This window comes from Bos taurus, chromosome 18 (assembly GCF_002263795.3).
Source record: "Bos taurus isolate L1 Dominette 01449 registration number 42190680 breed Hereford chromosome 18, ARS-UCD2.0, whole genome shotgun sequence".
Taxonomy (NCBI): Eukaryota; Metazoa; Chordata; class Mammalia; order Artiodactyla; family Bovidae; genus Bos; species Bos taurus.
The window spans coordinates 20,988,223-21,015,545 of record NC_037345.1 but is presented as its reverse complement, the minus strand read 5'-3'; the positions used below and the strand labels follow the sequence as shown (position 1 = coordinate 21,015,545).

At 44.4% G+C, this 27,323-nt stretch overlaps 1 protein-coding gene across 2 annotated transcripts in view; it reads left to right on the top strand.

Moving 5' to 3' along the window:
* Nucleotides 1–331: 331 nt before the first annotated feature.
* Nucleotides 332–27,323, top strand: part of TOX3 (TOX high mobility group box family member 3) — a 121,824-nt gene continuing 94,832 nt past the window's right edge. For both annotated transcript variants that reach the window (XM_005218800.5, XM_002694777.7), the window contains exon 1: nt 332–872. In XM_005218800.5, the coding sequence (XP_005218857.1) occupies nt 786–872 (87 nt within the window). In that variant the 5' untranslated portion in view covers nt 332–785. The remainder of the gene's footprint in view (nt 873–27,323) is intronic.

Below are 27,323 nucleotides of genomic sequence, written 5' to 3'. Positions count from 1 at the left end.
AGGAGGGGAGCGAGGAGCGCTCCGAGGCAGCGGGGACAAAGAGGACCGGAGAGGGAAGGGGGGCGCGGTGGGAAGAAGAGGGGCCCCGGAGAGGGGGAGACCGCCGGGCGGGCGACGGGGCGGGTGAGGGCTGCGCGAGGCGCAGGGTGAGCGGCGAGGGGCCGCGCGGGGCAGGGGCCGGCGGGGCGGGGTCCGCGCGCCCGGAGGCGGTCCGGGCCGAGAGCGCACCGGCGGGGCGGGCGGCGCGCCAGCTGCCCGCGGTGGGAGGGGCGGAGCGGCGGCAGCGCGGGGAGGGGACCGGCGGCGGAGGGAGGCAGGAGGGGGAGAAGGAGGGGAGGGGCCGGGCCCCTTGTCTCCGCGGCTCCTCTCCTCAGTCCGCCCGGGGAGGAGGAGGAGGAGCGCGGCCAGCCACCGCCGCCGCCGTCCCAGCCTCGCCCCGCGCACCTGAACTCGCCGCGCCGTCCCGGGCCCCCGCGCCGCACCCCGCGCCCCGGGCCCCCGGCCCGCGCGCAGCGCTGCCTCGGTGCCCCGGCGGGGCGCGTCCCCCGGGCCGCCTCCCGCTCTCCCGCGGTTCGCGTGGCCGCGCCTTTGTGTGCGGCGGCCGCGGCTCCCGGGCTCCTTCGGCTCCAGGTCGCTGCGCCCCTCCGGCCCCGCGTCCCGCGCGCCGCCCCCGGGACAACCCCGGCCCGGCGCCCCCCGACGGTGGATCTAGCGGCTTCGAGGAGGCGGGCACCGGCCCCGGCGAGCCCTAGTACCGGCCCCGCGGCCCCGGGCCCGGCTCAGGCATGGATGTGAGGTTCTACCCCGCGGCGGCCGGGGACCCCGCCGGCCTGGACTTCGCGCAGTGCCTGGGGTACTACGGCTACAGCAAGGTGACCGGGCCAGGCTGGGGCCGGGGGGCGGCGGGGCGGGGGCCATCTCTCCATCCCGGGCGCGCCCAGCTCTGCCTGCTGCACTTTTCTCTCCCTACTACACTCCTTTCCCTTTGCGCCTTCGTCTCTGTCCAACTCTCTCTCTCTACTCTTTCTGTCCCCTTCCCACCCCCCTTTTTGTCCCTCAGCCTGCGCTCCCCTTTCCCCTCCGCCTCTCCTCCCACTATCTCACTCCCCCACCCCCCACTCCGCCGACTCTCTTTGGCTGCCCCCAAAGAAGCAAGGAGCAGCCCAAGAACTGCAAGAGGGGACTGGCTTTGTTGTTGTTATTAGTAAACCCGATCGCAGGCTCCCTGAGTTTGGGGTGGAGGGGGGCAACTCAGGAGTCCTCGATCTCGTGGTCTGATGATCTCGCCACCCCCCTCCCAGTCCATCTCACCTCCCCCACGCCCCCGAGAGCTGGACTAGGGGCCGCTTAGCGAAGGAAAGGAACTAACTTTTGAGCGTGCCCTGGATGGGGGGAAGAGGGGGCCGGGAAGTGGTGGGACCCCCGCAGGTGGCCTTTGCTGCCCTCTCGCTGGGGCACTTTGGACCACGCAACGGAGGGGCCCGCTCTTCCCGGGTTAGCGCGAGTGGCTTCTCATCTTTCATTTTCTGGGGAGGGGTAAATTTGGCATTTCGGGGAGATCAGGGTTGGAGACCTCCACACCACGCCCTGGATCACCCCACCTCCTTCACCTCCCCCTGCGCCAACTTTGAGGACCGAGCATTTCAGGTGGCGGAAGGTGGATCTCACGGAAGGGCAGCTGGCGCCGCGCGGAGCGGAGAGTCCGTGCGGGAGCCGGAGTCCTTGGGCCAGGGCAGCGCGGACTCGCGTTCTCCATCCTTCCTGAAGCCCCCAAGGCCAAGCTTTGGAGGAAACATCACCCCGAGGGCGATATTCAGAGAAAGAGCTGTGCCTTTTGAATGTGGTTTTTCTTTCTCCTTCCCACCCCTGCTCCTCCCTCCCCCACCCCCACCCCCCTTTTTCTTTCAAATCTCAGTTTGTTTATGATTGCTTGGATAACAGAGGAGGAAATAAAGAGCCTGCAGAAAGAAAGATGCTATACAAAAGTAATGAGTACATAGCAGGAAGAAGGGGAATTGTATCGAGGGAGGAACGGTTTGCAGTGCCCCGTGGCTGATGGAGGCTTCTGTCCTTCTCTATTTGTTTATACTCCCATCCGATCGCAACTCCAGTGCTGAAGTTCGTGAAAGACCATCAAGGTCTCTCTCCGTCACGCTTGTCCCCTATGTCGTCATCGTCCAGCTCTGCGCCTGGCACTGAGGGGCCTCCCAGCAAGTAGAGAAGGAAGGGACACTATTCAGTGTGTTTTAACGCTTTGGTGATGCGAGGGCGAGGCGGGGGCATTCAAGCTCTCCAAATTCCTGAGCTTTGAAAGAGAAGCAACAAAAAGCCCACCGAGGTAGCCAGAGTTACCGTTTAGTTTCTGTCCTCTGATTTTGGATTTACTCAGGTTATTCAATGCTTTAAAAAGTCCCCCATGTATGCTCAGTTAGGGACTCAGGCAGCCTAATTAAGTATGTAGTGTATCTGAGAATCCACCTAATTGTTCCAGTGGGGTATTGTCTCCTTACAACTTAGCCTTGTGTATGCAAGCCTTGTCTAACTGGGCAGGCTCTTATTTTTGGAAGCCATTACCTTTCCTAATGTAACTACTTCTTTCTCTGATTTAAGATCAGCAACACTCCAATGACACCAAAATAGAAACCTTTTGTACTAATCCAGTCACTGCAATGCGTGGCAAATCTCTGTTCACTAGGATCCCAAGGGTACTTCAAGGGACCAGAGGAAATTGTGGGTGTTTCGTGTGTGTCTCTTTTTATTTTTTGAGAAAGGCTATTTGGAGTCAATTTAAACTCAGAACATTTTTTATTTCAGGGAGGGTCTAGAAAGCTTAAAAACAGACAATATTTATTGAAATGCTTGTTCACCTTCAGGAGTAGGGACGCAAGTTGGATTGCTGTCATATTTTCTTAAAGCAGCTGTTTGCCTGAAATAACTCGGTTTCATAGTAATTCTGCAATCTGTCATCTTAAGTGCTCTGTGTACCCAACTTATGAAAGTTAGCACTTAATATTGGTACAAATCAGATTGCCCTTATTTTAAGGGATGTTTGCATTTCATTCCTTGCAGATAAAAATACAAAAATCTTTCAATTGAGCCACGATACTATATTTTCCTACTCTTCATTTCATAAGTGAACAACCCAACTCTATTCCCTGTAATTTTTCTTTATGGAGAGAATGAAGGAGAAGAGGAAGTATTAACTTCATGGGTATAAAACAGCAAGTGCTAATTAAAGGTTTATAGCACTTCGTTTCATAGCTAACTTGTGTGTCTGAAGTGGCATTATTCAATACAGATTTATATTGAAAATGTAAAAACTAGCAGACAAAGGCATGCATTTATTTTATTTGAAAACACCTGTAATTATTAATCTCCAAAGACTTTAACTTTTAATCATATATATTATCTTTCTGGATGGGAAATGATGGCTTTCTAAGAAAGTCTGTTTCTGCCCTTTCTTGTTTTAACGACCATCTGGGAAACTTTAGAAGAAATACAGAGCCCTCTGCTTCAGGCTTAACAAGTGCAAAGTTAGCGCTTATCTTTAAATTTATTTACAAACCGTGAATAATAGGGTTTCATTCATTTCTCTCTTTAACAAATGACTAGAGTCCTTTGTATAAATTATATCATGTGCATTACCTTTACATTCTGTGAGTATATGGATCCTTTTTAAATGTCAGCGATCATGAAAGTGTGTAACTCTGTCTATGGAGAATGGATGAAAGAGTTTTGAGGGTTCAAAAGTCATTGCAAGTAGGAGAATAACTTCAAATAAAATATAGCCAGGATCATTAAAATCAGTTAATAATTCATGAACCAGCCACTGATGTATAAACTTAAAGTCATCTCTATTTCCTCAGGGCTAATTTCCATTTTAATTTCAAGTGGAAAATCTATTGTTTGAGCATTTCTTTTTCTGATGCAGCTAACAAATTAAACTAACACCTATATATATTTTTTTGAAAAAGGCCTTATCTTACTCAAGTGAATTAATGACCCATTGTCTATATATCTGGGTTTTTTTCTTTCTCCGGGTTCAATTTGTCTTCACCAGTAAGAAGATAATATGCAACATATCCATCAGCATGTTCAGAAGTCTGTTCCCCCTAAATAAACTGTTGTTATTTAACGTGGGTGTAAGCAAGATAAAATCACACTGTGGGTTAATAATGAACTTGGACCCAACTCTAGTTACTTTTCTGCATGTTCTTAGGGCTTCCCTGCCCCCTTTCAAAATACCGCTATTGACTTCTTACCCTAGGTAGAATGGTCCTAACTGTTGTAACTCTATAGTCCCAAACATTCCTTTCTAATTACTATATGTGTTATTGATCACTCTGCTTAATTAAGACGCTCTGATGTGAACTCTTTTCCTCCACCTCACGGGCTTCTTCCTTACCTAGCTTGAAGAGTAGGACCTGAAGGGTGATTTGTCATTGGTCTATATCGGTGGAGACCATGGTTTAAATTGAGAACATATTGAGAGGGCAGGGGCGTATGACTGAAACTCTCTTTAAGTTAATATCTTGCACTAGCATAAGAACTCATGATTTCATTTATAGGTTCTAGAGTATGGGAGTATTGAACTTTGAGAGCAGATTGAGAGATTTTTCATGTCAGGTATTTAAATAAGATGTGGAAACCACATTGTGAAGGAAATAAATTGTTTCTAAGGAACTTAAAGCAGGGGTCATAAACACAAAATGTCAATAGGGACATCTGGTTAACCTTCATGAAGCCAGGTGTTCTGGTTAAGTGGAGAGCATGCCCCATTGAAAGGGGTGCCTTGCTCAGCATTATTAGATTTTTGTCATGCCAACATTTGACCCAGTATCTCCATATTCTGCATTTCTTTTTTTTCAAGAGAATGATAATCTGTTTTTTTTTTTTTATTCAGGAAATAGCCTGAATTTTAAATACTGCAAATTAACAAACAATTGAAATCATTATGTAGTACTCTGAAGCATGCTCAACTTTTGTCTTGACAAACTCATAGGCAGATGAGAGTTCAAAATATCATTTTTTAATGTCATTTCTAGTTTATGTTCAGCTCTGTGGGCAGTTCTACTGCAGTGCTCACCTACATGGATTGTTTATTTGAGTGAGTGGGGGATTAATCTAATCGTTTGGATTCTATCATTTGTTACTTTCATTGTCTCAAACCAATGGAATAGTTGTTATAGACCAGCATTTGGCAAACTGTATCCTGCAGGTCACATCTGGCCCCTTGACTGTTCTGCTGTGGTCTGCAAGTTAAGGTTGGTCTTTGCATTTTTAAATGGTTGAAAGAATTTGAAAGAAGTATAATATTGGATTGGCCAGAAGTTCGTTTGGGTTTTAAGTAAATTGGTACAGAAAGTCCCAAGTGAGCTTTTTGGCCAACCCAATATTTTGTGACTGTGAAAACTACATGAAATTGACTTTCGTGTTCCATAAATAAAGTTTTATCGAAACACAGCCCCACTCATTTGTTTACATCTTATCTGGGAGGTGGGCTGCTTTGATGCCGCAGTGGCAGAGATGAGTCATGGTGACAAAGACTGCATGGTTTGCAAAGCCTGAAGCATTTGCTGTTTGCCCCTTTATAGAGAAAGGTTGCCAACCCCTGTTCTAGATAATTAGTCCACTGATGGTGCCGTAATCTTCCTGTGTTCCAAGCCAAGGCAGCAGAAAGGAAATCAAGCTGGTCTAACTGGAAAGATGTCTATCTCAGAGAATGTTTCTGGAAATGGTTCTAGAACAGTGGGGTCTCAGCCCTGCCTTCGGTCATGGTTATGTAGGAGGAAGCTTGTAGAAGATACTGAAACTTAGCCTTACCCTGCTGCTGCAGCTAAGTCGCTTCAGTTGTGTCCGACTCTGTGCGACCCCATAGACAGCAGCCCGTCAGGCTCCCCCTTCCCTGGGATTCTCCAGGCAAGAACACTGGAGTGGGTTGCCATTTCCTTCTCCAATGCATGAAAGTGAAAAGTGAAAGTGAAGTCGCTCAGTCGTGTCCGACTCTTAGCGACCCTATGGACTGCAGCCCACCAGGCCCCTCCGTCCATGGGATTTTCCAGGCAAAAGTACTGGAGTGGGATGCCATCACCTTCTCCGAGCCTTACCCTAGAGTAGGTCAATAAGAATCTCTGGGAATGGGATCTCGGCAGCAGCATTTAAAAGCTCCTCAGGTGATTCTAATGTGCAGCCATGGTTGGAAGCTTTATTTTAGGCTGAGGATCCTGGAGTGAGTAGTGTCAAGGGGCAGTAAAACTGGGTGTGAAGTTTGTGATTGCTATAAAGAAGATAAGACCTAGGGCAGAATGGTTGGTTCCAGGTGGGCACTCAGGGTCTTCTGAGGACCTTGGCAATGCCTCAGTCATATCGGTCTGGGCTCCCCTCCACGTCCTCCATTTAATATAATATGATGTAATACCATATCTCAGTTGCTATTGATGAGGTGGTTTGTGTTTGTATTTTGTAGACATTTAATTAAGCATCTATTTGTTTTAATTTTATGATGTGTGTCTGTGTGCACATGTGTGTGTGTGCTGTGTGGCCAATTATTTTTTTTCTCATATTTTGAACATTTTTATAGGCCCCCAAGAGGCTTGGAGTTCTAGGTGTCCAGGCTGTGGTGACTAATGAATAAAGTGATCCTGCTGACAGTAACTAGATGTCCATACCCCTCACCCCGCCACCCGCATTTTGCCGTCCCAAACAGTGGAGTGTTGATGAGCACCCTGTGCTCAGTGGAGCCTAACATAGTTAGCCAAAGAGTATTAATTTCAGTCATTTCAGGTGAAGCCAACAGTTGTCTGTGTCCACAGCATTCAAAGTGCGTGTGGATATTGCAAGAACTTTCTATTCCAGATCACAAACTGTCAGGGGAATGCTGAATCCACTTGAGGACTGGTTTTGTTTACTTTGCACCAGTATTTTTTAAAAAGAAACGAGCTGTATGCTTCTCAAAGTCTTTGCATATAAATCTGGATTCCCAGCTTTTCCCTCCTCATAAACCTGGCAGTACTAGACCTGTACCCTCTTGGCATCATCTCTTGTTGCCCTGATTCAGACAACCATGCATTCCACCGTTCACCATGGTCCTTTCCTCTCTCTCTTCCTCATACTTAGACCTCGGTAAATCTCTGAGGTCCCAGGAGGCTTCAAGTTTGAAAACTTTGATTAGAAAGAGATGAAATTAAGCGAGCATCAAATGATGCCCAGACCTAGTGAAATGAGGTCACTGTCATTAGAGAAGTGTTCCTTATGGTATGTAGGAGAGTAGATTAAATGGAAAAGAGTGATCATATTATAGAGCAGTGTTTGTTAAACTTTAGCATGTACGGTGATCACCTAGAATGCTTTTTATAACACAGACTGTTGGACTTTACCCCTAGAGATTCTGTAGCATCGGTCTGGGGTGGGGCTGCCAAGTGATGATGTCATGCTGTGAGTAGCATGGCATGGAGGGTGTTAAGTGGTAAGGGAAAGAGTTTGTTCTGTGTACGTTTATGGGTTAGAATGCTTTGGGCTGCAGGGAATAGAATACCCAGCAAACAGTGGCATCACCCATAAGGACACTGGTTTACTTGTAAGCCTTTAGGTGGGCCATCTCCGGCTGTTTTGGATGGTTCAGTCATGTCTTCCCTGGTGGCTCAGATGGTAAAGAATCCGCCTGCAGTGTGGAATACCTGGGTTCTATCCCTGGATTGGGAAGAGCCCCTGGAGAAGGGCATGACAACCCACTGCAGTATTCTTACCTGGAGAATCCCATGGACAGAGAAGCCTGGTGGGCTACAGTCCATGGGGTCGCAAAGAGACGGAGACAACTGAGTGACCAAGCACAGTACAGTCATGTCTTCAAGAAACCTGTTTGCTTTTCTTTTTATTCTGCCATCCTTGGGAGTTTCAACAGTCTCCTCATGGTCACAGGGTGGCTGCTGTAGCTCTTGGCATCACATGCTCACATGATATCATGCAAAATGAGAAACAGAATAGCGATGTGGTGGGAGTGGTAGCAAAGGAGCACTTTCTCCTCCTATACATCTCTTAGGAACACAAAGTGGGGAAAATGGGGTGGGAGATTGGGATGGACATATACACACGGCTATTTGTAAAATAGATAGCTGATGAGAACCTCCTGTATAGCACAGGGAACTCTACTCAGTGCTCTGTGGTGACCTAAGTGGGAAGGAGATTCGCAAAAGAGGGAATATATGTATATACATGGCTTCCCAGGTGGCTCAGTGGTTAAGAATCTGCCTGCCCATGCAGTAGGTGCAAGAGCTGCAGGTTCGATCCCTGGGTCGGGAAGATCCCCTGGAGGAGGAAATGGCAACCCACTTCAGTGTTCTTGCCTGAAAAATTCCATGGACAGAGGAACCTGGTGGGTAGGCTACCATCCATGGGGTTGCAAAGAATCAGACATAACTGAGCACATGTGTACGTACTCTGGCTGATTCACTTTGCTGTACAGCAGAAACTAATACAGCATTGTAAAGCAACTGTACTCCAATAATTTTTTTTTTAAAGAATAGCTTTCTTGATAACAGTTCCACTAAACTCTTTTGACTTATTGATCAGAAATGGATCACATGTCCACCCTAGATCCGTCATTGGCAAATAGATTGCTGTGATCAACCAATCCCATGTCATCCCCTGGGGCTGGGCACATGTCATATGAGCATAATGAATGTTATGCTCCATTAGCAAGGAGGAAGGCTGTTGGAAAGACACCTGTGTCTACTGTGGGGCACATCTGAACAATTTTGAGAGGACTGGCGGTGTGGGTGGGGTTGCCCTGTGTGAAGATGGCTCCGATTCTTTCGTGTGGGATCTGAGAAGAGGTTGTGAGGGTGGGGGCAGGGAGGAAGGATTTGAGCTAAGGAGAGGTGGGTATGGATGTGAAGGAGAGAGGCAGGGAACAGAGCATCTCTGTAGCTTAGGAAGGAGAAAAGGAGGCAGAGTGTTTGAACTTGGGACCTGAGTGAACGTTGACCTCAAACAGAAGCAGAGAGGCCAAAGGAGGAGCTGGTGTTGAAGGACAGATGGAGCTGATTGAGGATGTTTTGCTGGAACATTCCCACAGAGATATCAAGTAGGTGCCCTGGAACCTGCCAGTGCCCTGGAACTCAGAGACAGAGAGAGATCGGGGCTGAAGGACCAAAGTTGAGGTCTTCCTCCATGTGATAAAGCACTGCAAATGCAAGTGACTCCTCTAAATGTAAGGAGACAGGGGTGCAAGGATATGCACTTAATCAAGAGGGTTGGCTGATGCGGTATTTGTTAATTCAGCTTCCCAGTTAGGGAGGTGGTATTTTAGGACATGACATGTGAAACTCAGAAAATTTGGAAATCTTGCTCTACCATTACAACTATGATACAAAAAAGGAGTGTGAGTGTGTGATGGTATATTTTTTCTATCTGAACAGTCATTTGGAAAGAAGCATCCTTAAATAGTGGTCATCAACTGGGAATGATGCAAAATTTGTAACACTTTATGTTACAACCACGTCAGCCACTTTTGAATTAAAATATTTCATGTGTTTTTCTTGATGTAAGAGGTACAAGTTCAAATTGGATTTTGTGACGTGTTAATGATGGCATTAGTATCTTAGGGAATCTGTTTTGAGTGTGGTTGATGAGGAAAGACAGGATTTCAGCTAAGTATGCCTATAAATTCAATATATTTTACAGGTGGATTCAGCACTCTTTACAAAACTGTTAAAATATAAGAAATAGAGGCTTTTATTCAAGGTCTGCATGAGCTTCTGACAGATTTTATTTTCTCTCTCTGTAGTAGATCATTTTATGTTCTTTGTTTCCTAGGTTTGTATCTTAATCCCTTCCTTTGGGAGGCCACGTTCTTTTAAATATGTTCCATGCGTGTGTAAAACCCATGAGCCATTGGAAAATGGCCCTTCTTGTAGGACTAACATTCTGTCTTTAATCTTAATTTAATTTTACTTTGTTTATAAAAGAATACTTTTAATGTCTTCATAATCCTGAAGTTAAACAAATTGGCCGATATCAAGAAGTGTTTGGATTTCACTCTAAATACTATCTGAATGATGTAGATTCATTCTTTTAGAGGAACTAGATTTTAAGGTGGGCCCTTCTATTCCAGCGCTTGCAAGTTTAATGTGGCCTTTGCTACACTAACTATAAATTGTTTATATAAAAGAATTATGTTAAATATTGTAACGGAAGTGAGTTCTCAACATATGTTAAATTGGTATAGTAGAACTATACCGTATTATGAGATTTTCCAGCAGTTTCTACAGCTAATTTGTAATGAGCAAGGGATTTTGATGTGCCATAGAATAACAGAAGTTTTCCACTTTCTTTTAAAAATCTTCTAGATATAGGAAGTAGAAGTCCCAAATGCTGACCTGCAGAAAACTTATATTAAATATGTATGTTTGACTTGAAACTTTTTTTTTTTTTGGAAAAAAGGATGAGTTAAATTTAGAACTATAGAGTACTCATAAAGAATAGTAGTAGATCTGTTTTGTAATCTTTTATGCTTGTCTTCGGGCTTCCCAGTTGGCACTAGTGGTAAAGAATCCGCCTGCCAGTGATAGAGATGTAAAAGATATGGGTTCGATCCCTGAGTAAGGAAGATTCTCTGGAGGAGGGCATGGCAACCCACTCCAGTGTTCTTTCATGGAGACTCCCACGGACAGAGGAGCCTGGTGGGCTACTGTCCATAGGGTTGCAAAGAGTCAGACATGACTGAAGCAACTTAGCACTCATGTATGCCTGTCTTCAGGGAGAAACCCAACTCTTATTATTTGGCTTACACAAAAAATTCTAGCAGTGTTTAATGGAGAAACCATCAAAACTGTTGTACAGGTAAAACTTCTTTTGAATCCAAGTAGGGAAATCCTCAAACTGAGTTAAATAGAAAAAGGGTTGTAAGTTGCTTCAGGCATAGCTGGATCCAGGTGTTCCAAAGGGAAGCTGTCAAGGCTCTTTTATATTAGTTCTGTTTCATCTGTTTGGCTTCTTTCTCAGTCAGGTTATACTCAGATGGTGGAAAGATGTCCAGTAACAGCTGCAAGTCACACCTGCACAGCCTTCCCAAGAGGAAACAATTCTCTTCCCCACTTGTCTTAGTACCTGGTGTGCATCAAGTCTCATTGGACAGAATTGGGTCACGTGCCCAGGCCCAGTGTCACATACCCATCTTAGAATCAGAGGTGTGTACTGGCAGCCCCCACAGAAACCAGATGAGCCAAGAGTCATGGTACCATGGTACATGGTACAATGGAGCAATGGTACCTCAGAGGGACAGCAAAACACTGATGTCACAGTGAAAGGAAGCAGATGTGTGGTATTAAAAAAAGAGGGAAAAAATCCATTTAGACTGCTAAATGAAGTGAAGCTTGATGCTTTTGAAGAATTTTGAAGATTTGAGTTGTTCATGTTTCTTGTTCTTTGTGGAAACCAGAGATAGCCTGTGCCTATTCGTTGTTACCTGTTATGCATTTATTAGGAATCCACTTCTTATGAGGGCCTATTAGATGTGGTCTGCCTTTGAGAAACCTCTCGTTTGGTGGGAGAGCAGGTGTTTATAAGTGAGTGTTCAGGAAATACAAGTGTATGTGTGAGTGTGTCAATATGGGTACATGGGGAGATATTCTAGACAGAGGCCAGTGGTTGGTTTGGTAAAGTGAAGTCACTCAGTCGTATTCGACTCTTTGTGACCCCATGGACTGTAGCCTATCAGGCTCCTCCATCCATGGGATTTTCCAGGCAAGAGTGCTGGAGTGGATTGCCATTTCCTTCTCCAGGGGATCTTCCAAGTGTTCCAGAAATGGTCAAGGAAGGGGAAACTTTGATGCAGGTAAAGAAGAACCTGTGAGTTAGGGTTTGCTTGCAAGTAACAGGGAAAAAAAATCTTGAGGGCACCCCCCGCCCCCACCCCCAGTAATTAAAAGATGCTTGCTCATTGGAAGAAAAGTTATGACAAAGCTAGACAGCATATAAAGAGCAGAGACATTACTTTGCTGACAAAGGTCCATATAGTCAAAGCTATGGTGTTTCCAGTAGTCATGTACAGATGTGAGAATTGGACCATAAAGAAGGCTGAGCACTGAAGAACTGATGCTTTTGAACGGTGGTGTTGGAGAAGACTCGTGAGAGTTCCTTGGAGATCAAACCAGTCAGTCCTATAGGAAATCAGTCCTGAGTATTCATTGACAGGCCTGATGCTGAAGCTGAAGCTCCAATACTTTGGCCACCTGATGTGAAGAGCCGATTCATTAGAAAAGACCAGAATGCTGGGAAGGATTGAAGTCAGGAGGAGAAAAGGATGTCAGAGGATGAGATGGTAGGATGGCATTGTTGACTCAATGGACATGAATTTGAACAAGCTCTGGGAGATGGGGAAGGACAGGGAAGCCTCAGACACGACTGAGCAACTGAACAACAACAGCTATGGTTAGCAGTCTCTGCTCTCACTGCTGGGGGCCTGGATTTGACCCCTGGTCAAGGAACTAAAATCCCCACAAGCAGTGAAGTGTGGCCAAAATATAAAACAAAACAAGCAAAACACAAAACCTTAAAAAAACCACTTGAGAAGCAGTGCTTAAGTGAGGTAGATTTTCTCTTGTCCCTGATGAAGACTAGAGGTAAGTAGTACAGGGCTACTATGGGGGCTTCCTAAACGTCTGAGACCCAAGCTTACCTCCAACTTTCACATGCCCCTTGAACTTATGGTTCAAGGTGGAGGGCCCGTCATCCTCATGGTCCAACCAGCAGGAAGGAAATGCGGTCAAGGGAGGTTTCCAGAGGCTGCCACAGGACACTTGCTTATTCCTCACTGGCCAGAGCTGAGACACAAGGCCACGCCTATCAGTGCAAGTTTGTGGCTGGCCGTGTGCCCAGGCAGACACTCAGGTACTGAGGAAGCAGGCATGAGTGCCTGTGAGTGTGGTCTGAGGAACCTTTTCCGGTTATCTCCAAGTACAAACTGTGATGTTGTGTTTTACTTCATTCAATATTTTAGCTTTTATTTGCCCCTTAGAGGGTCCTCTTTTAGTGAAAGAGATACACCATGCTATCTTTTCAATCCTTTCTTCAGCTTTGGGGTTTTATTTTGGGCCAGCTTAAAATACACGATGATTGATCTTCTTTGCGGGAGCTGCAAATTCAGTGTCCTGACGTTAATTGATTACCTATATTTTAGGTCCAAATTTCTTTTCTTTTCGAAATACCTCTTGAATTTTTACACTATCATTTCTCAAGTCCAAACTCGTGGTAACAGAGTTTTATGCAGAAGTCAATCTTTAGTTGCATTTTTAAATGAGATTGTTTTTCAATGGACATGCTTCCTCTTTGATCAAACCCAGTTTACTTCTAACTCATCATATCCATATGTCCACCGAATCATCTTCCCCAGAAGCCTATGGTTCTCTTTGCCCTTTCTCCTCACTTAACCCCCTGAAGCTCCTGGTCCCTTTAGTTAACCTTTGACCACTGCAAAGCCAAGGCATCCCTCCCCACCATGCTTCCTCAGCCCCCTCCCCTTTTGCCATGTAGGCTTTGTCAGCCTTTGCCCAACCCTATTTCTCCACTTTAGGGTAACTGAGAACTGTGGCCATTTTCCCTACTAAAATAAAACTGTCTGAGTGTGCCTGAGTCCTTTTGTTCATCTGTTTATTCTCTTGGACATTTTCCAAATGGAGAGCCCAAGGGCTCCCCACTCTTTTCAAGTCACAGTCAGACAAGCTTTCCCCTCAGTCTTAGAAGTGAACTCTCAGCTTTCACTTCACAGGAACGTTGATATTATCTGCTGGGAATTGCTCTGCTGTCATCCCCACTTGTGTAGGAACCACTTCTCTCTTTCATCCAGACCCAGAGGAGAGCAGTTTCTACTCTTGGGGGGAAATCCCCACCACCCCATCCCCACCCCCGTAACAATGCCACTCCTTTTCTGACTGTTAAATATTCTTGATTCTGCAGACAACTCCCGTCTTTCCTGTCTGGTTCCTGTCTACTTTCAAATGTGCCTAGATGTCCTCTGACCTCCACTACATGCACTTCAGATTTTTCCACCTTCAGTTTGTTGAGGGCCACCTCACTTGTCATAATTTTGGCTGTCTCCTCAGTCCATCCATGGGCTTCCTTGGTGGCTCAGATGGTAAAGAATCTGCCTGCAATGTAGGAGACCTGGGTTCGATCCCTGGGTGGGGAAGATCTCCTGGAGAAGGGAATGACTACCCACTCCAGTATTCTGGCCCAGAAAATTCCATGGACAGAGAAGTCTGGAGGGCTACAATCTGTGGGGTTGCAGAGTCAGACAGGACTGAACAACTAACACACACACGTTATAATACGTGTCTCCGTTCAACTCACTTTTCTCCCTTACATAAATTAATGGTAAATGAAGACTATCACCAGTGGAAAACCCTATCACTTCCCAGACTTAGAGGAAAATCCTAAAGATAAACACCAGGGGAGTAAACAGTATTCTGGAAAGCTCACAGGAGACCTTGTTGGCCTCAGGCTCTGCTGTCTGTCTGTTGAAAAGGAGGATTTGCAAGTGTTAGCGAGGTGTGGAAGCTGTGTTAGTACCAAACGGAGATGCTGCCTTTGATTTTATCTGGGGTCTTGAAAGGGAGTTCAAAACAGAAGGACTTTCTCAAGATGTGATTAAACATTCTTTCTTCCTTGTCTGTAGACCTCGAAGAGCAGTGCTTCTCAAACTGAGATGTGCATGCAGGTCAGCTGGGGGTTGGGATAAAATGCAGATCAGTGGGTCTGGGGGGTGCGGGAGGGTTGGCATTGCTAACCTGTTGCTGCTGGGTCCCGGCCACTCTGGTAGTTGTGAGTCGAGAAAGGACCATCTTCATTGACACTTATCTGACTCCCTGTTTTTTAACATCTCTCTACACCGTTGCTCAGACTGGAAATGTCTACCTAGAGTTCCATGTCTTTCTTACTCCCAGGCCCTTCTCAACACACTGCAGTTTGCTTCTGTTTCTCCTTGTATTTATTGACACTGTCTTTTCCCTCTTCTGTGAGCTCTGCCTTGCCCAGGGAGACTTCGTTCGTTCTTGCAAGAACATGGAGTGGCAACTTTAGGTGAGATCCTACTTTAAGCCCTGGGGCTATGCTTTTCTGATGGCTCCTTGAAATCTCCTGTCTCTACCCCTACCCTTCTATCTCCTGTGACCTTCCTTGTCTCTGGTCCCCAAATACAGTGCATTTGGGTCCTTCTGCTCTTTTGTCCTGTCTGCTTTCTCTCCTCTTCCCAGACAGTGGAAATGTCCTCCCAAAACTTGTCTCCTTGCTCTTTTGCCCCTGTATGTTTTCCCCCACTTCATGTGCAGGTCTTGTCCTCTGCCTTTCGCTGTTCTCTCTCTGATGTTGTTTGTATCAGATATCTATTGCCGTGTAACAAATTAAACCTTGTGGCTTGAAACAAAAAACAGGTTTCCCTTGGGATTCTGCTAGTCTGCAAGTTAGGCTGGATCCAGAGGCACAGTTATTCTATTTTTAAATTTATTTACTCTAATTGGAGGATAATTGCTCTACAGTATGGCACAGTTATTCTTACTTAGCTGGGTTCCCTTATGTGTTTGTGATTGATGGCAGGTCGGCTAGGAGGCTCTGCTTCTGGAGGTTGGCTGACTGTCTGCTGGGGGTCCTCGCTTCTCCTGCAAGCGCATGTAGTCTCTCCCCTCTGGCAAGCCAAATTGTACACAGGAGTCTGGATGGCAGCATTTTAAGAAGTTCAAAGAACCCTTGAGTTCAGGCTCAGAAACTCTTCCTTCTTGCACATTCTACTGCTCAAAGCCAGCTTCAAGGGGAGAAGTAGATTCCATTTCTTGAAAGGAACTATTGCAAATTCACATGACAAAGGCGTGTGGATACAGGGAGATGTGGGGCTTTTTTTTTTTGCAGTCTACCCCCCCAAGGCCTCAAATCTTCATCTCTGGCTTCATATGCATTTCTCATCTCCTACATGGCAGCTCTCTAGAAGATATTACCACTTCCCCGTCTGCCATCTATTCAAATCCAACATAAGCCATATGGCCACCTGCATCCCTCTTCCCCTGAAGCTCCCCTTCACATTTTCACCATTTCTCTCAGTGCCCTCACTATTTTCAGATACAAAAAATTAATCATGATTACTTGGCCCCTTTCATTCCTTTAGGGCAATAACTCTTCATAGTGTCTTCATTTTTCTTCTCATGCACTCTTTTGCATCTTTCTTCTTTCTTTCCATTGCCAGCATCCTAGCCCAGGCCTCTGTCATAACCCAAGGCTCCTCACCAACTCGGTATTCTCTAAATTTCTCCCACCTGCAGCTGAGTCTGTGCTCCACTTTGATTTGATCCTCAAAAGGATATTAGTCTAAGCATCATTCTCCTTCTACAAGCACTTCCAGTGGCTCATCTTTGTGTATACCAGTGCTTTCTCAGCCTTGCCACCTCTTTTTGGCCATATCTATACATCACTGATATTATTTATTAAATATTTTGTGGACTTCACTAGCAGTCCAGTGGTTAAGACTTTACCTTCGGGTGCAGGGGGTGTGGGTTTGATCCCTGGTCAGAAAACTAACATCCCACATGCCTTGAGGCCAAAAACGGAAACATAAACAATAAGAGCAATATTGTAACAAATTTGATAAAGACTTTAAAAATAGCTTACATCAAAAAATTTAAAAAAATTGTTTTTTACATTGGTTCACTTTTTATTTTATATCACTATTGCATAACGCAATCTTGTATTGCTTGCAATATGTAAAAATTAGCCATACAATAAATGCAAAACTGTTAATATTTTTAAAACACTTATTTATATATCTATTAAATTAATCCATTTATGCATAATAGATATTGGGAGTATTGGCCTACTGGCTAAATTGCTTTGTCCTCAACTTGACATTGAAGACCCTTCATATCTAGTACCAAAGTTAACCACATTAAGGAAAAATAAAATTCCTTAGAAAAGATTATTGAATTTTATTAAGGATCATTACAGTGGCTATAGATCAGCGTCACAAAGTAGGATTGCCTGTCTTAATATTTTTGTGCATTATTTAGATATATCAGTTGTTTTGAACATATTAATTTGAATTAGCTATTTTTCCTGGCCTTCAAAGCTCTGCTGTTCATACTTACGTTCTTGGTGGCATAATAGTCTTGTTCTGTGTGCATTAATAATTTTTCAAATATTATCTCCAGTTCTGACTTTGGCTTGACAGGTTTCCAGCTGCCAGTGGGCTAAAATTTTGTACTACATATTCCCTTATTCATGGCTTGTCTTAATTCTAGATTCCTGGGAAAGACTTTAGTTGTGATGTATACCATTGTGATCATCTGAAAAGTCACCTCATTGTTAGACACTTTGAAAACACTGATGTTTGAGCAGATGCAAGATGGGGGGTTGTAGTTGGCACTCACCTGCCTTCCCCACGACTTTTGAACCTGTGTGTTTATTAGGGTAAAACTGGTGGAAGTTCAGGGCAGAAACCAAGTGAAGGAAAACCAAGTCAGTTTAAAGGGATTCGGATAGACTTATATGGACAACAGGAGGCAAGAGAGACAGTGGTTGAGAGTGATCCAGAAGACTCATATCTAGAGACAAAAACGATGTCCAGATGTGGGGAGGAAAAAGAAAAGGGTATTTTTTTTTTTAAAGAGGCCAGTTCAACCTTAAGTTAACTGATAACTTTTGGACTATAGTCAACACCTTATTCGGAGAAGGCAATGGCACCCCACTCCAGTACTCTTGCCTGGAGAATCCCATGGGCGGGGGAGCCTGGTGGGCTGCAGTCCATGGGGTCGCTTAGAGTTGGACACAACTGAGCGACTTCATTTTCACTTTTCACTTTCATGCATTGGAGAAGGAAATGGCAACCCACTCCAGTGTTCTTGCCTGGAGAATCCGAGGGACGGGGGAGCCTGGTGGGCTGCCGACTGTGGGGTCGCACAGAGTCAGACACGACTGAAGCGACTTAGCAGCAGCAGCAGCAGCAACACCTTATTGCTTGACTACTAAAATTTCCCAGTGAAATGTAACCCACATGTGAGAACTCAACTTTCGGGGAAATGTTTTTCTGATGATAAATTTGGCCACTATACTTAATGGTTGACACAGAATTCTTGTCCTTTAGTTTCCTATCAGAAATGATGCTCTTGAAGTCTGCTGCTCAATCCTTAGTAAAAATGGTTGTAAGAGATAATATATTTATGGTGAATGGCCTGAAGAAGATGCAGTGCAGCCATTCAACCAGATAACCTAATTTAATGTGAGGCTTCTGCCAGCCTGAGAGCTGCCTGCTCAGGACGATGCCCTGTTGTGCACCCCGCTCCACAGTTGCTTCACTGGGTCTTTCTCATACATCGATTGCACACTCCTAGGGCTTCACTTTGCAGGAATAATGGTTTCATGAATATCTTCTTTTCAGTTCTGTTTAGGCTGTATCCCATTACATATCCCAGTGTCCTCTTTTATGATGTCTTACCAGAGAATCTTAGGTTACTGTACAGGAAAAGCTGGGGGAAAAAAAATCACTTAGCTTTAGCTAATAGGTATTATTAATCTTGTTACTCTCATTTCTTTGCATTGGCTGCCAAGAAGCTTGGAGTCCAACATGAAACTTACTCAGTAACTATCCAGGAGAGTAGAATGTACATTCTGGTCATCTTGGCTTTATTATTTTCTTAATTTTTTTGCCTTGATTCTTAGAAATATAAACTCTCTCTTAGAATCAATTGTACTTTTAAAAGTCGCCCAACTCTTTTGTGGAGAAAGACAGGTTATGAATAAATACTTAAAATGCTCCTAAGTACAACGAGCGTGTTTATATAGTGTCAAGGATACCTTGCATATCTTTCTACAAGAGAAATTTCCACTTAGGAAATTAAAGTCTACTGGTTATGTCAATATTGTGCAACTGAAAAAAAAAAAAAAATCACCAAACACATCCCTTCCCCTTTTGGTCTTTTTATAAGGACGAGTCTAATTCTCAACTTAAAACTCTTGCTAGAGTTCATCTCTTTTAGGATATTTTCCCCAGAGTTAGGGAATCTATTGAATTGATGAGAACAGAGAAACTGGGATAGTCCCTGAGCATTCAAATCAGTGTTTGAGCTCTGTTATCAGTCAAAAATTTCCCCTAATTCCTATATGTTCACATTATGCCATCATTAGCATTTATCTTGGACTTCCCTGGTAGCTCAGCTGGTAAAGAATCCACCTGCAATTGAGTAGATGCGGTTTTAATTTTACCTGAAGACTGTGCTAAGATTACGCCAGTGTTGGGAGTCCATTGGACCAGTTGTCAAGTGGTGACTGGTCCACACATACATTCCAGGGCCCATGAGTTGGCTCCCTCATAATTGGAAAACATTTCTACTCACACCCAGGGCATTTGATCTTTGAGAAAGTGTTGCTGTCTTGGTTCTGGGAAGCCTGCCCGGTGCCACGTGAGCTTTGCCCAAATTAAGAGGAGCAGTTAACCTCTTGTAAAACCAGCCACCCTCTTAGATTGCTTTAAAGTGACTCATGGCAATGCAGATGTACTTTACCATTGTCTTGGGGCCACTGTTTTGTTTAATCAGCTCCCTGAAAAGTGGAAAACTTTATTTTGGTAACTTTGGAAAGCAGCCTGACTCATTCCTCCTTCAGTTGTTTATCTAAGGTTGGCTCAAGAGGTCTAATGGATTTTAATGACTGAATATCGAGCAGTTGGCAGGCTGGCAGAGTGTTGGGGCAGAGGCCCGGTTGGAGCCACTTTCCACTATGTATGGGCTCTTTGATCTCCAGCACATTTGTGAGCCTCATCTCTAAAATGGGAGTTCTGTTCTGTTGGGTGGTAGACAGACACTGGTGAACAAAACGGAGAAATCCTGCTCATAGGACTTCCATTTTAGAGGCTTCTAGACCCACCTGCTGCATGGGATTGTTGTGTGTAATAAATAAGCTTCTTGTTGTTCAGTTGCTAAACCATGTCCAGTTCTTTTGCGACCCTGTGGACTACAGCCCGTCAAACTCCTCTGTCCATAGGATTTCCCAGGCAAGAATACTGGTTGCCATTTCCTTATCCGGGGGATCTTCCCAACCCAGGGATCGAACCCAGTCTCCTGCAATGGTGGGCAGATTCTTTATCACCGAGCCACCTGGGAAGCCCATAAATAAATTTACTTTGTAGAAATTAATGACAGCATTTATAGCATAGGGTTGTTGTAAATATTGACTGTAGCTCTTTGTATACTAATGGCTTCATAATTGTTAGCTATTATCATCAATGGGGCTTCCCAGGTGGCACAATGGTAAAGAATCTGCCTGCCAGTGCAGGAGACACAGGTTCAATTCCTGGGTCGGGAAGATCCCCTGGAGGAAGTAATGGCAACCCATGCCAGTATTCTCGCCTGGAAAATTCCAGAGGAGACTGGCAGGCTACAGTCCATGGGGTCACAGAGTCGGACACCACTAAGCACCATGCATGGCACAGTAATTATCATCATTATTCTAGGCTATTATTTTTCATCTGAGATCAGGTGAATTTCTTCAGATGTGGAGAGATTGCTGAATAGACTGTGGGAGAAGGATCTTGCCCCGGAATATCAAATATATGAACAGAACTGTTTGGAGGACTTTACACCTTAAACATTGATAGATGGATCCTGTTTTCTTTGCTTAATGTATAACTAGGTCAGGGTTTCTCAACCTCAGCACTATTGATGTTTGGGGCCAGATAATTCTTTGTTTTGGAGCTTTTTTGTATATTATTGGGTGTTAGCAGCAACCTCTAGTCACTAGATGCCTGTAGCACCTCCAGTAAAATCGAGAAATGTCTCTTGGAAATGTCTCTCAACTTGGCCAAATGTTCTTTGGGGGGTAGAATTGCCCCTGGTTGGGAACCGCTGAGCTGGAGAAATATTTTGGAAAACTTTCTGGTCTTATCATTTAGAAAGTGCTAACTGGGATGAAGTACTCTTTCGCTACAAAGGGCATTTATCTAAATATAGGGCAGGTTTTTCTCTAGGGCCTAATGGAGCTAAAAGGAGGCTCCGTTACCATGTGTGCCTCAGAATAGCTAAGAAGGCCAGTGTCTGTTTTGGGGAGTCACCGGGGAAGGAAGTCCCTGGACCAGGTAAGAGAATCAACAGCTGTCTTGGCATCTGGCAACTGTTTTCTTTTTCTTCCTCTCTCTTTCTATTTGGGGATCTCTCTGGGCTAATAGAAAAAACTTTTGAATTTGCAAAGCTATGTGATACAGTAGATTGAGAAGAGAAGGTCTGTGTTCACTAGACGGAATAATTGTTCATGAACTTGGGACTTGGCTCAGTTAGGGTCCACCTGTGTCTCTAGATACTTGAATTGTTAAAATAACATCAGTGACTGGTTCTATGCAATGATTACATTAAATAACAGATACAATCTGGATATCAAGGATTTCTGTTTCTCATCCCATTTCTTCTAATTTGGGGGTCACATTCAAGTTGATTATTTCATGTGTTTGGTCATTTCCAGTTTATCTGCTAGCAGTTATTCTTTTTAGGCTTGAGTCACATGAATCCCAAACTCAGAAATCTTTTCTTCATTCATCCCTCAAATATTTTGCAGTGACTATTCTGTGTAGCAGCAGTCCCCAATGTTTTTGGCACCAGGGATCGGTTTTCTGGAAGACAATTTTTCTGCAGACTGGGGGGATTCGAGTGACGGGGAGTGGCTGTAAATACAGATGAAGCTTCACTCATTCGCCCACTGCTCACCTCCTGCTGTGAGGCCCAAGTCCTAACAGGCAATGGACCAGTACCTGTCAGGTTTGGGGGCCCCTGCGTATGGTGCATAGAAGCTTAAGGAATAGTTTTGACTTTCTACACGGTGACCTCCATGTCTGTCAGTCTTGATTGTCTGTCCTCAGAACACATCTCTGTCTGGCGTGCAGAAAAATCTCAGTTTATAACTAGTTGAAATGTATTATGCTAATAGTCAATGTCCCTTGTATAAAGATTCTATAGACTGATTACACATTCCTTGAACAATTGATAGGATGTCTTAAGGAACCTGTAGCAATGTGTTCAAAAGAACAAATTCCAAGAACATGTACTGTGGCGGTCTAGCATTTTCCAAGCAATAAATTGCAAAGCCTACCTGGCTGATCCTTCCAGAGCGGTCGTCGCCATGACCTTTCCCTCTCTACCATGCTTGGAATTCCCAAAGGGAAGGGGGACTGCTGCAGACAACAATGTGCCCTCTTGGGCTCTGATCAGGGTTTTATTGTCAGGAAATCCCCCTTTTCAGGGACTTCATTGTCTACATCCTCTAACCAGCCCTCCTCTAAACCGCTCCCCCATCCCCTACCAGCCAACAGATTTCAAGGCTTTATGGAAATGAAAAGTTGCTCTTCTTCACAAAGAAAGATTGGGGGAGATAAAGTGATTAACACTTATTTTGTTCAGGAATCCATCTGAGCCACCATCCTTGAACACTCATTTGGCTTGTTGGAAGGGTAATCTCTTTCAGAAACATTGGACAGAATTGACCAATTCATTATGTATGTAAGTCTGCTTAAGAATGTTTAATTCAGTGAGTCCTCATCTCCAGGCTTCGTAATCTCCTGCCTTGGCTATTCTGTGCTCTTTGAGTTTCTGCAACTCATTTCTCCCTTGATTATTGAATCTTTCCCTGGACATTCCAGACATGGTAGAATCTCAATGAATAGATGGATGGGGGTGGGGAATTCCACACTCTTTTAGTTAGTTGTCGATGACGGAATTGTTCTGGGGTAATTAAACTTGGGCAACTACAAACTTGAAAAAAGTATGAGAATACTTAAGCCAGTGGAAATGTTGGAGCATGCCTTAGAGGCAGCAGTAGCTTATAAAATGTAGCTACTTTGGCCAATATGGGAGAAGTTCCTGGAGAGCCAATTCTGGAAGATCTAAAGGAAAACAAGTGAACATTTAGTTCTTTATGGGCAGACCAATGTTTTTGCTATTTAAAGAGAGAAATAATTCAGTTGTGGGTATCTTTCAGTGGGATGTGTGTGTGTCTGTGTGTATATATAATGTGTGTGTATATTTTTTTTGTTTGTTTAAACTCATTTACTCTTCCTTTTGGGTTTACCTAGCAGGTTTGTGTTATAAATTAATGCAGTATTAATACTTATAACAGGGAAGGGAGGGAGTGGGGAAAATATTTTTTAAAAATTGGGAAACGTTGAAAGGGCCTGTGTGTGTGTGTGTGCGCGCGTGCGTGCAGGCACTTGTACTGGGACTCAGATGAACGTCCCAGCAGTAGAAAGTAGCAGAGGTGTGAGAAGAGACCCTCTCTTTAGCTATTGCCTTTGTAGTTCAGGCCTCCACTATCTCTGATTGCAAAGAAGCAATGAAATACATTTATACATGCTTGACAGTAGCCACTGATTTGAAATTGATGTTTTTCCCTTTAGGTGTAGCTGGTAAAGTTGCTGATGGCAGGCTGCACGCTTCTTAACAAGTGGCCAGATGTCTGAAGTAGAATTTGATTTATTATTTTATTTTGTATGTGTTTTACTTATGTGTCTAAGTAATTTAGGGAAGTGCTCTGGACTCCAGATAATTTTTTTTTCTCCCATTTCCTTTGCAGTAGGAGGGCTTCAGGGAAAAGGGCAGAAGGAAAAAAGAAAACAACCCCACAAACTTCTTCGCGTGGATCATTACATTTTAATAAATACGTGGGTAGCTCTCCTCCCCCAATCACCAACCTTTGTATTCATCCAAAATGTTCTTCAGTTCATTTTATTTACTGTAGCCAATTAGTTGCAGTGAGTTCAACACACACGGTGGCAGTCAAGTCCTGCAAGTTTACTTTCCAAAACTCAACCCCTAAACTCATGACCTAAGAGGAGTGGGATGGGGGATGGGAGGGAGGCTCAAGAGGAAGGGAACGTATGTATACTCGGAGCGGGTTCACTTTGTTGCACATCAGAAACTAACACAGCGCTGAAAAGCAATTACACTCCGGTTAAAAATAAGTCAAACCCCAAGCCTCCTTTTTTTCCCCTTAAAGAGCATGCCTTTTAGACTTTTGTGGAGAGGGGAATGGCAACCCACTCCAGTATTCTTGCCTTGAGACTCCCATGGACAGAGGAGACTGGCGGGCTACAGTTCGTGGGATCGCAGAGTTAAAGACACGACTGAGTGACTAACACTACATTGCTTAGACTTTTGAAACTGGAATAGAACAGAGCAGAATTTTTTTTTCTTTTTATGATCATTCCAGCTAAGGAAACTGATTGGGGGATTTTACTTTAGCAGAACTTGGCGGGGGAGGAGGAAAGTCATAGAGCCACGACCAGGCAGCAAATGGGGGTTCTCAGTGGAAGCCCAGAGGGGAGGACAGAGGCTGCGTTTGGAAAGGTCTCTCCAGGCACACTTCAGAGGTTGGGCTTTATCTTTCAGGCGCTTTGCTCCAAGGGTCATGCTTATACTTCTATTTTGGAGGTTGCGTAGACCTGGCATGAGGGGCTGGGGGTGGCCTGGGGAGGGGAGGTTGATGGGTCCTGGGTGCGGGGAGTGGGATAGCTGTGTTCTCACAAGACTTGAGTCCCTTTTAGCATCTTTGAGAAGAGGAAGGGCCTGGGGATGTTCATTCCCTTTATGTCTGGTTCAGAAGTGCCGAAGTCTTCCAACATCTCATTAAGGGCCGTTGTCCTCGTCCCCATGGTGATTTGACATCATTTGCATTTTCTGGCCCATCATGTAAATCGTAGTCATTTTTAGGAAGAAAGAATCACAAACACCTAAAAAACTGACTTACATTCATTTCTCAAATTCCACCTCTAATATATCCTTTTCTTTCAGACGATCAAACATCTTATCAGAGTTATCTTTAAAAACCGAAGTAGACCCCTTTTAGGGCCTATTGGATTCAGTGAGTTATTAAATTTCACATCTTCCAGGGTATATTTTTTCCTGATGCCATAGTTCAAGATAATGTTTTTTTAATACTACATGCAGAATTCCAGAGATTCATAATAGCTTATGACATCTTAATGTCCAAAGTGACATTCCACTGGTCATATCCAGCTGTGATAAACAGCTCTGTACTCTATAAAGACGACGGTCACTAAGTAAAATGCAGGAAGATGCAAACAGTCCCCGGGTCTTATGAATAATGTTACAGAACCTGAATGTTAATTTTGAAGAAAACACACGCTTAAATTTCAAGTGTATGCCTTCAATTCGTAGTCCTTTTATTCTTCCAGGAAAAAAAAAAAAATATCAAGCAGCTATACTTTAAATGAATTTAATGAACTGCAAAGACTGACATTTTCACTATAAAAGTCACACTTCATTTAATGAGTAGTTAAATATTGATGCTATATTAAAATACAGGCAGAATAAAAATGGCACAATGGATTTCAAAATAGGAATTCAGGATTCTTTTATGTTGAAAATTTCATGAACGGAAAAAAGTATCATTCATCAGAATGTCTTCATAAACACAAATATTCCTGAACAAAAAAAAGCATATTAGCCTCCAGTACATAAATCCCAGTAGAGGAACTGAGGTAAGTCTCTCTTTCACTGTTTGATTCTCTCAGTCTTTGTTGCCTAAGGACCCCATGGTGTGAAACAAGGTTCTTACCTTCAATGAGAAGGATGCTGAAATTATAGGAGTGGAACCTAGTTTGCTTGAACTGACTTGCTTAGATATGAAGGAAAAAACCACTGTATGTTGATGACTATTCTAGAAACATAACTGAGTTAGGTCCTATTACTCCTCTTATTCCCCTGCTCAGAGCTCTCCGGTGACTCTCTCAGGCAAAAAGGTGACTCACTCAGGCAAAGCTAAAGTCCACATAAAGGCTGGTAAGGTCTCAGCTTGGTGGCTGCCATGATCTTGATCTCATCTCTTAGGTGAGGCGCACTCTGCTCCTGTGCCCTCAGAAACTCCAGGCACACTCCTGTCTTTAGTTTACTGCCTGTAGTCTGGCCCCAAACCCCTTTCAGCAGATGTTTTCATGTTTCCCTTCCTCATCTTCCTGAAGTCTTTTTTCCCAAATGTCCTTTTCTCAGGGAACCCTTTAATGACCAACCTATTAGGACCTTTTATGAGCCCTCTTCCCTTTCCATGATGTTTTTCTATTCCCTCTTCTTGTCTCCATTTTCCTCTACTCATTTGGTCTTAAAATAGACACTGTATGTATTTCACTGACTGCCTGTCTCCCTCGTGCTAGGACATAATGTTGTAAGGGCAGAGAGTTTTATCTCTTCTTCATTGCTTAATCCCCATTGCCCAGACCTGTGCCTGCTTTAGAGGAAACATTCAAGAAGTATTTGCAAAATGCACAAATGAATAAAGAAACTGTTTTTTGAGATAAAGGTGGGGAGCATTACCCATGGTAGTTGGGCATGAGGACCAGAATATCAGAAGAGACTCCTGGGGTATAGCTTTGGGAGCAATTTACGTGGGTAGGGTGCCCAACTCATCTTGGGTTTCCTGGGACTGTCCCAGTCTTCGCAGGAAAGAGCCATGTCCTAGGAAACCTCTCAGGTCTCAGGTAGATTGGGATGGTTGGCCATTCTGTGCACAGAGAACGTGCTGAAAGCTCTTTGAGTTTGAAGGAGAAAAGGGCTTACAAAGCCACCTGCCATAGGCACCAGGAAGGTAACACGTGACTGCAGCTGACGTGCCTGTGTATATGGCCGCAGATGGAGAGCAGAACATGGACCCCGTCTAAGGGCATGGTTGCAACTCTACTCTGACCAACCATAGCTCCAGGGAGTTAGAGGAGCTAAGTCCTCTAATTCGGAGAAGGCAATGGCAGCCCACTCCAGTACTCTTGCCTGAAAATCCCATGGACGGAGGAGCCTGGTGGGCTGCAGTCCATGGGGTCGCTAAGAATCCAACATGACTAAGCGACCTCACTTTCACTTTTCACTTTCATGCATTGGAGAAGGAAATGGCAACCCACTCCAGTGTTCTTGCCTGGAGAATCCCAGGGATGGGGGAGCCTGGTGGGCTGCCGTCTCTCGGGTTGCACAGAGTCAGACACGACTGAAGTGACTTAGCAGCAGCAGCAGCAGCAGCAGCAGCAGCAGCAAGTTCTCTAATTAGCTAAGCTAATTGTTTAGTTTAGTATTTTCTAAACTCCAGAGTTTTCAAGGGGATCCAGAAATTTTGATCCCATGCTATTTTTCAATTTTTAAATCTTGCCAACTAGTTTGAAACCATCCAGGGATTGCATATGGCCTGTGGGCTGTCATTTAGCTACCTCTGCTGCAGTAGACTTAGGCTCCCAATTCTTTAGGAGACAAGTCCTCTGAACCTTAATTTTAATCCTTAAACAAAAACAGTCATTCAGTGTCTTTGTTGTTTGG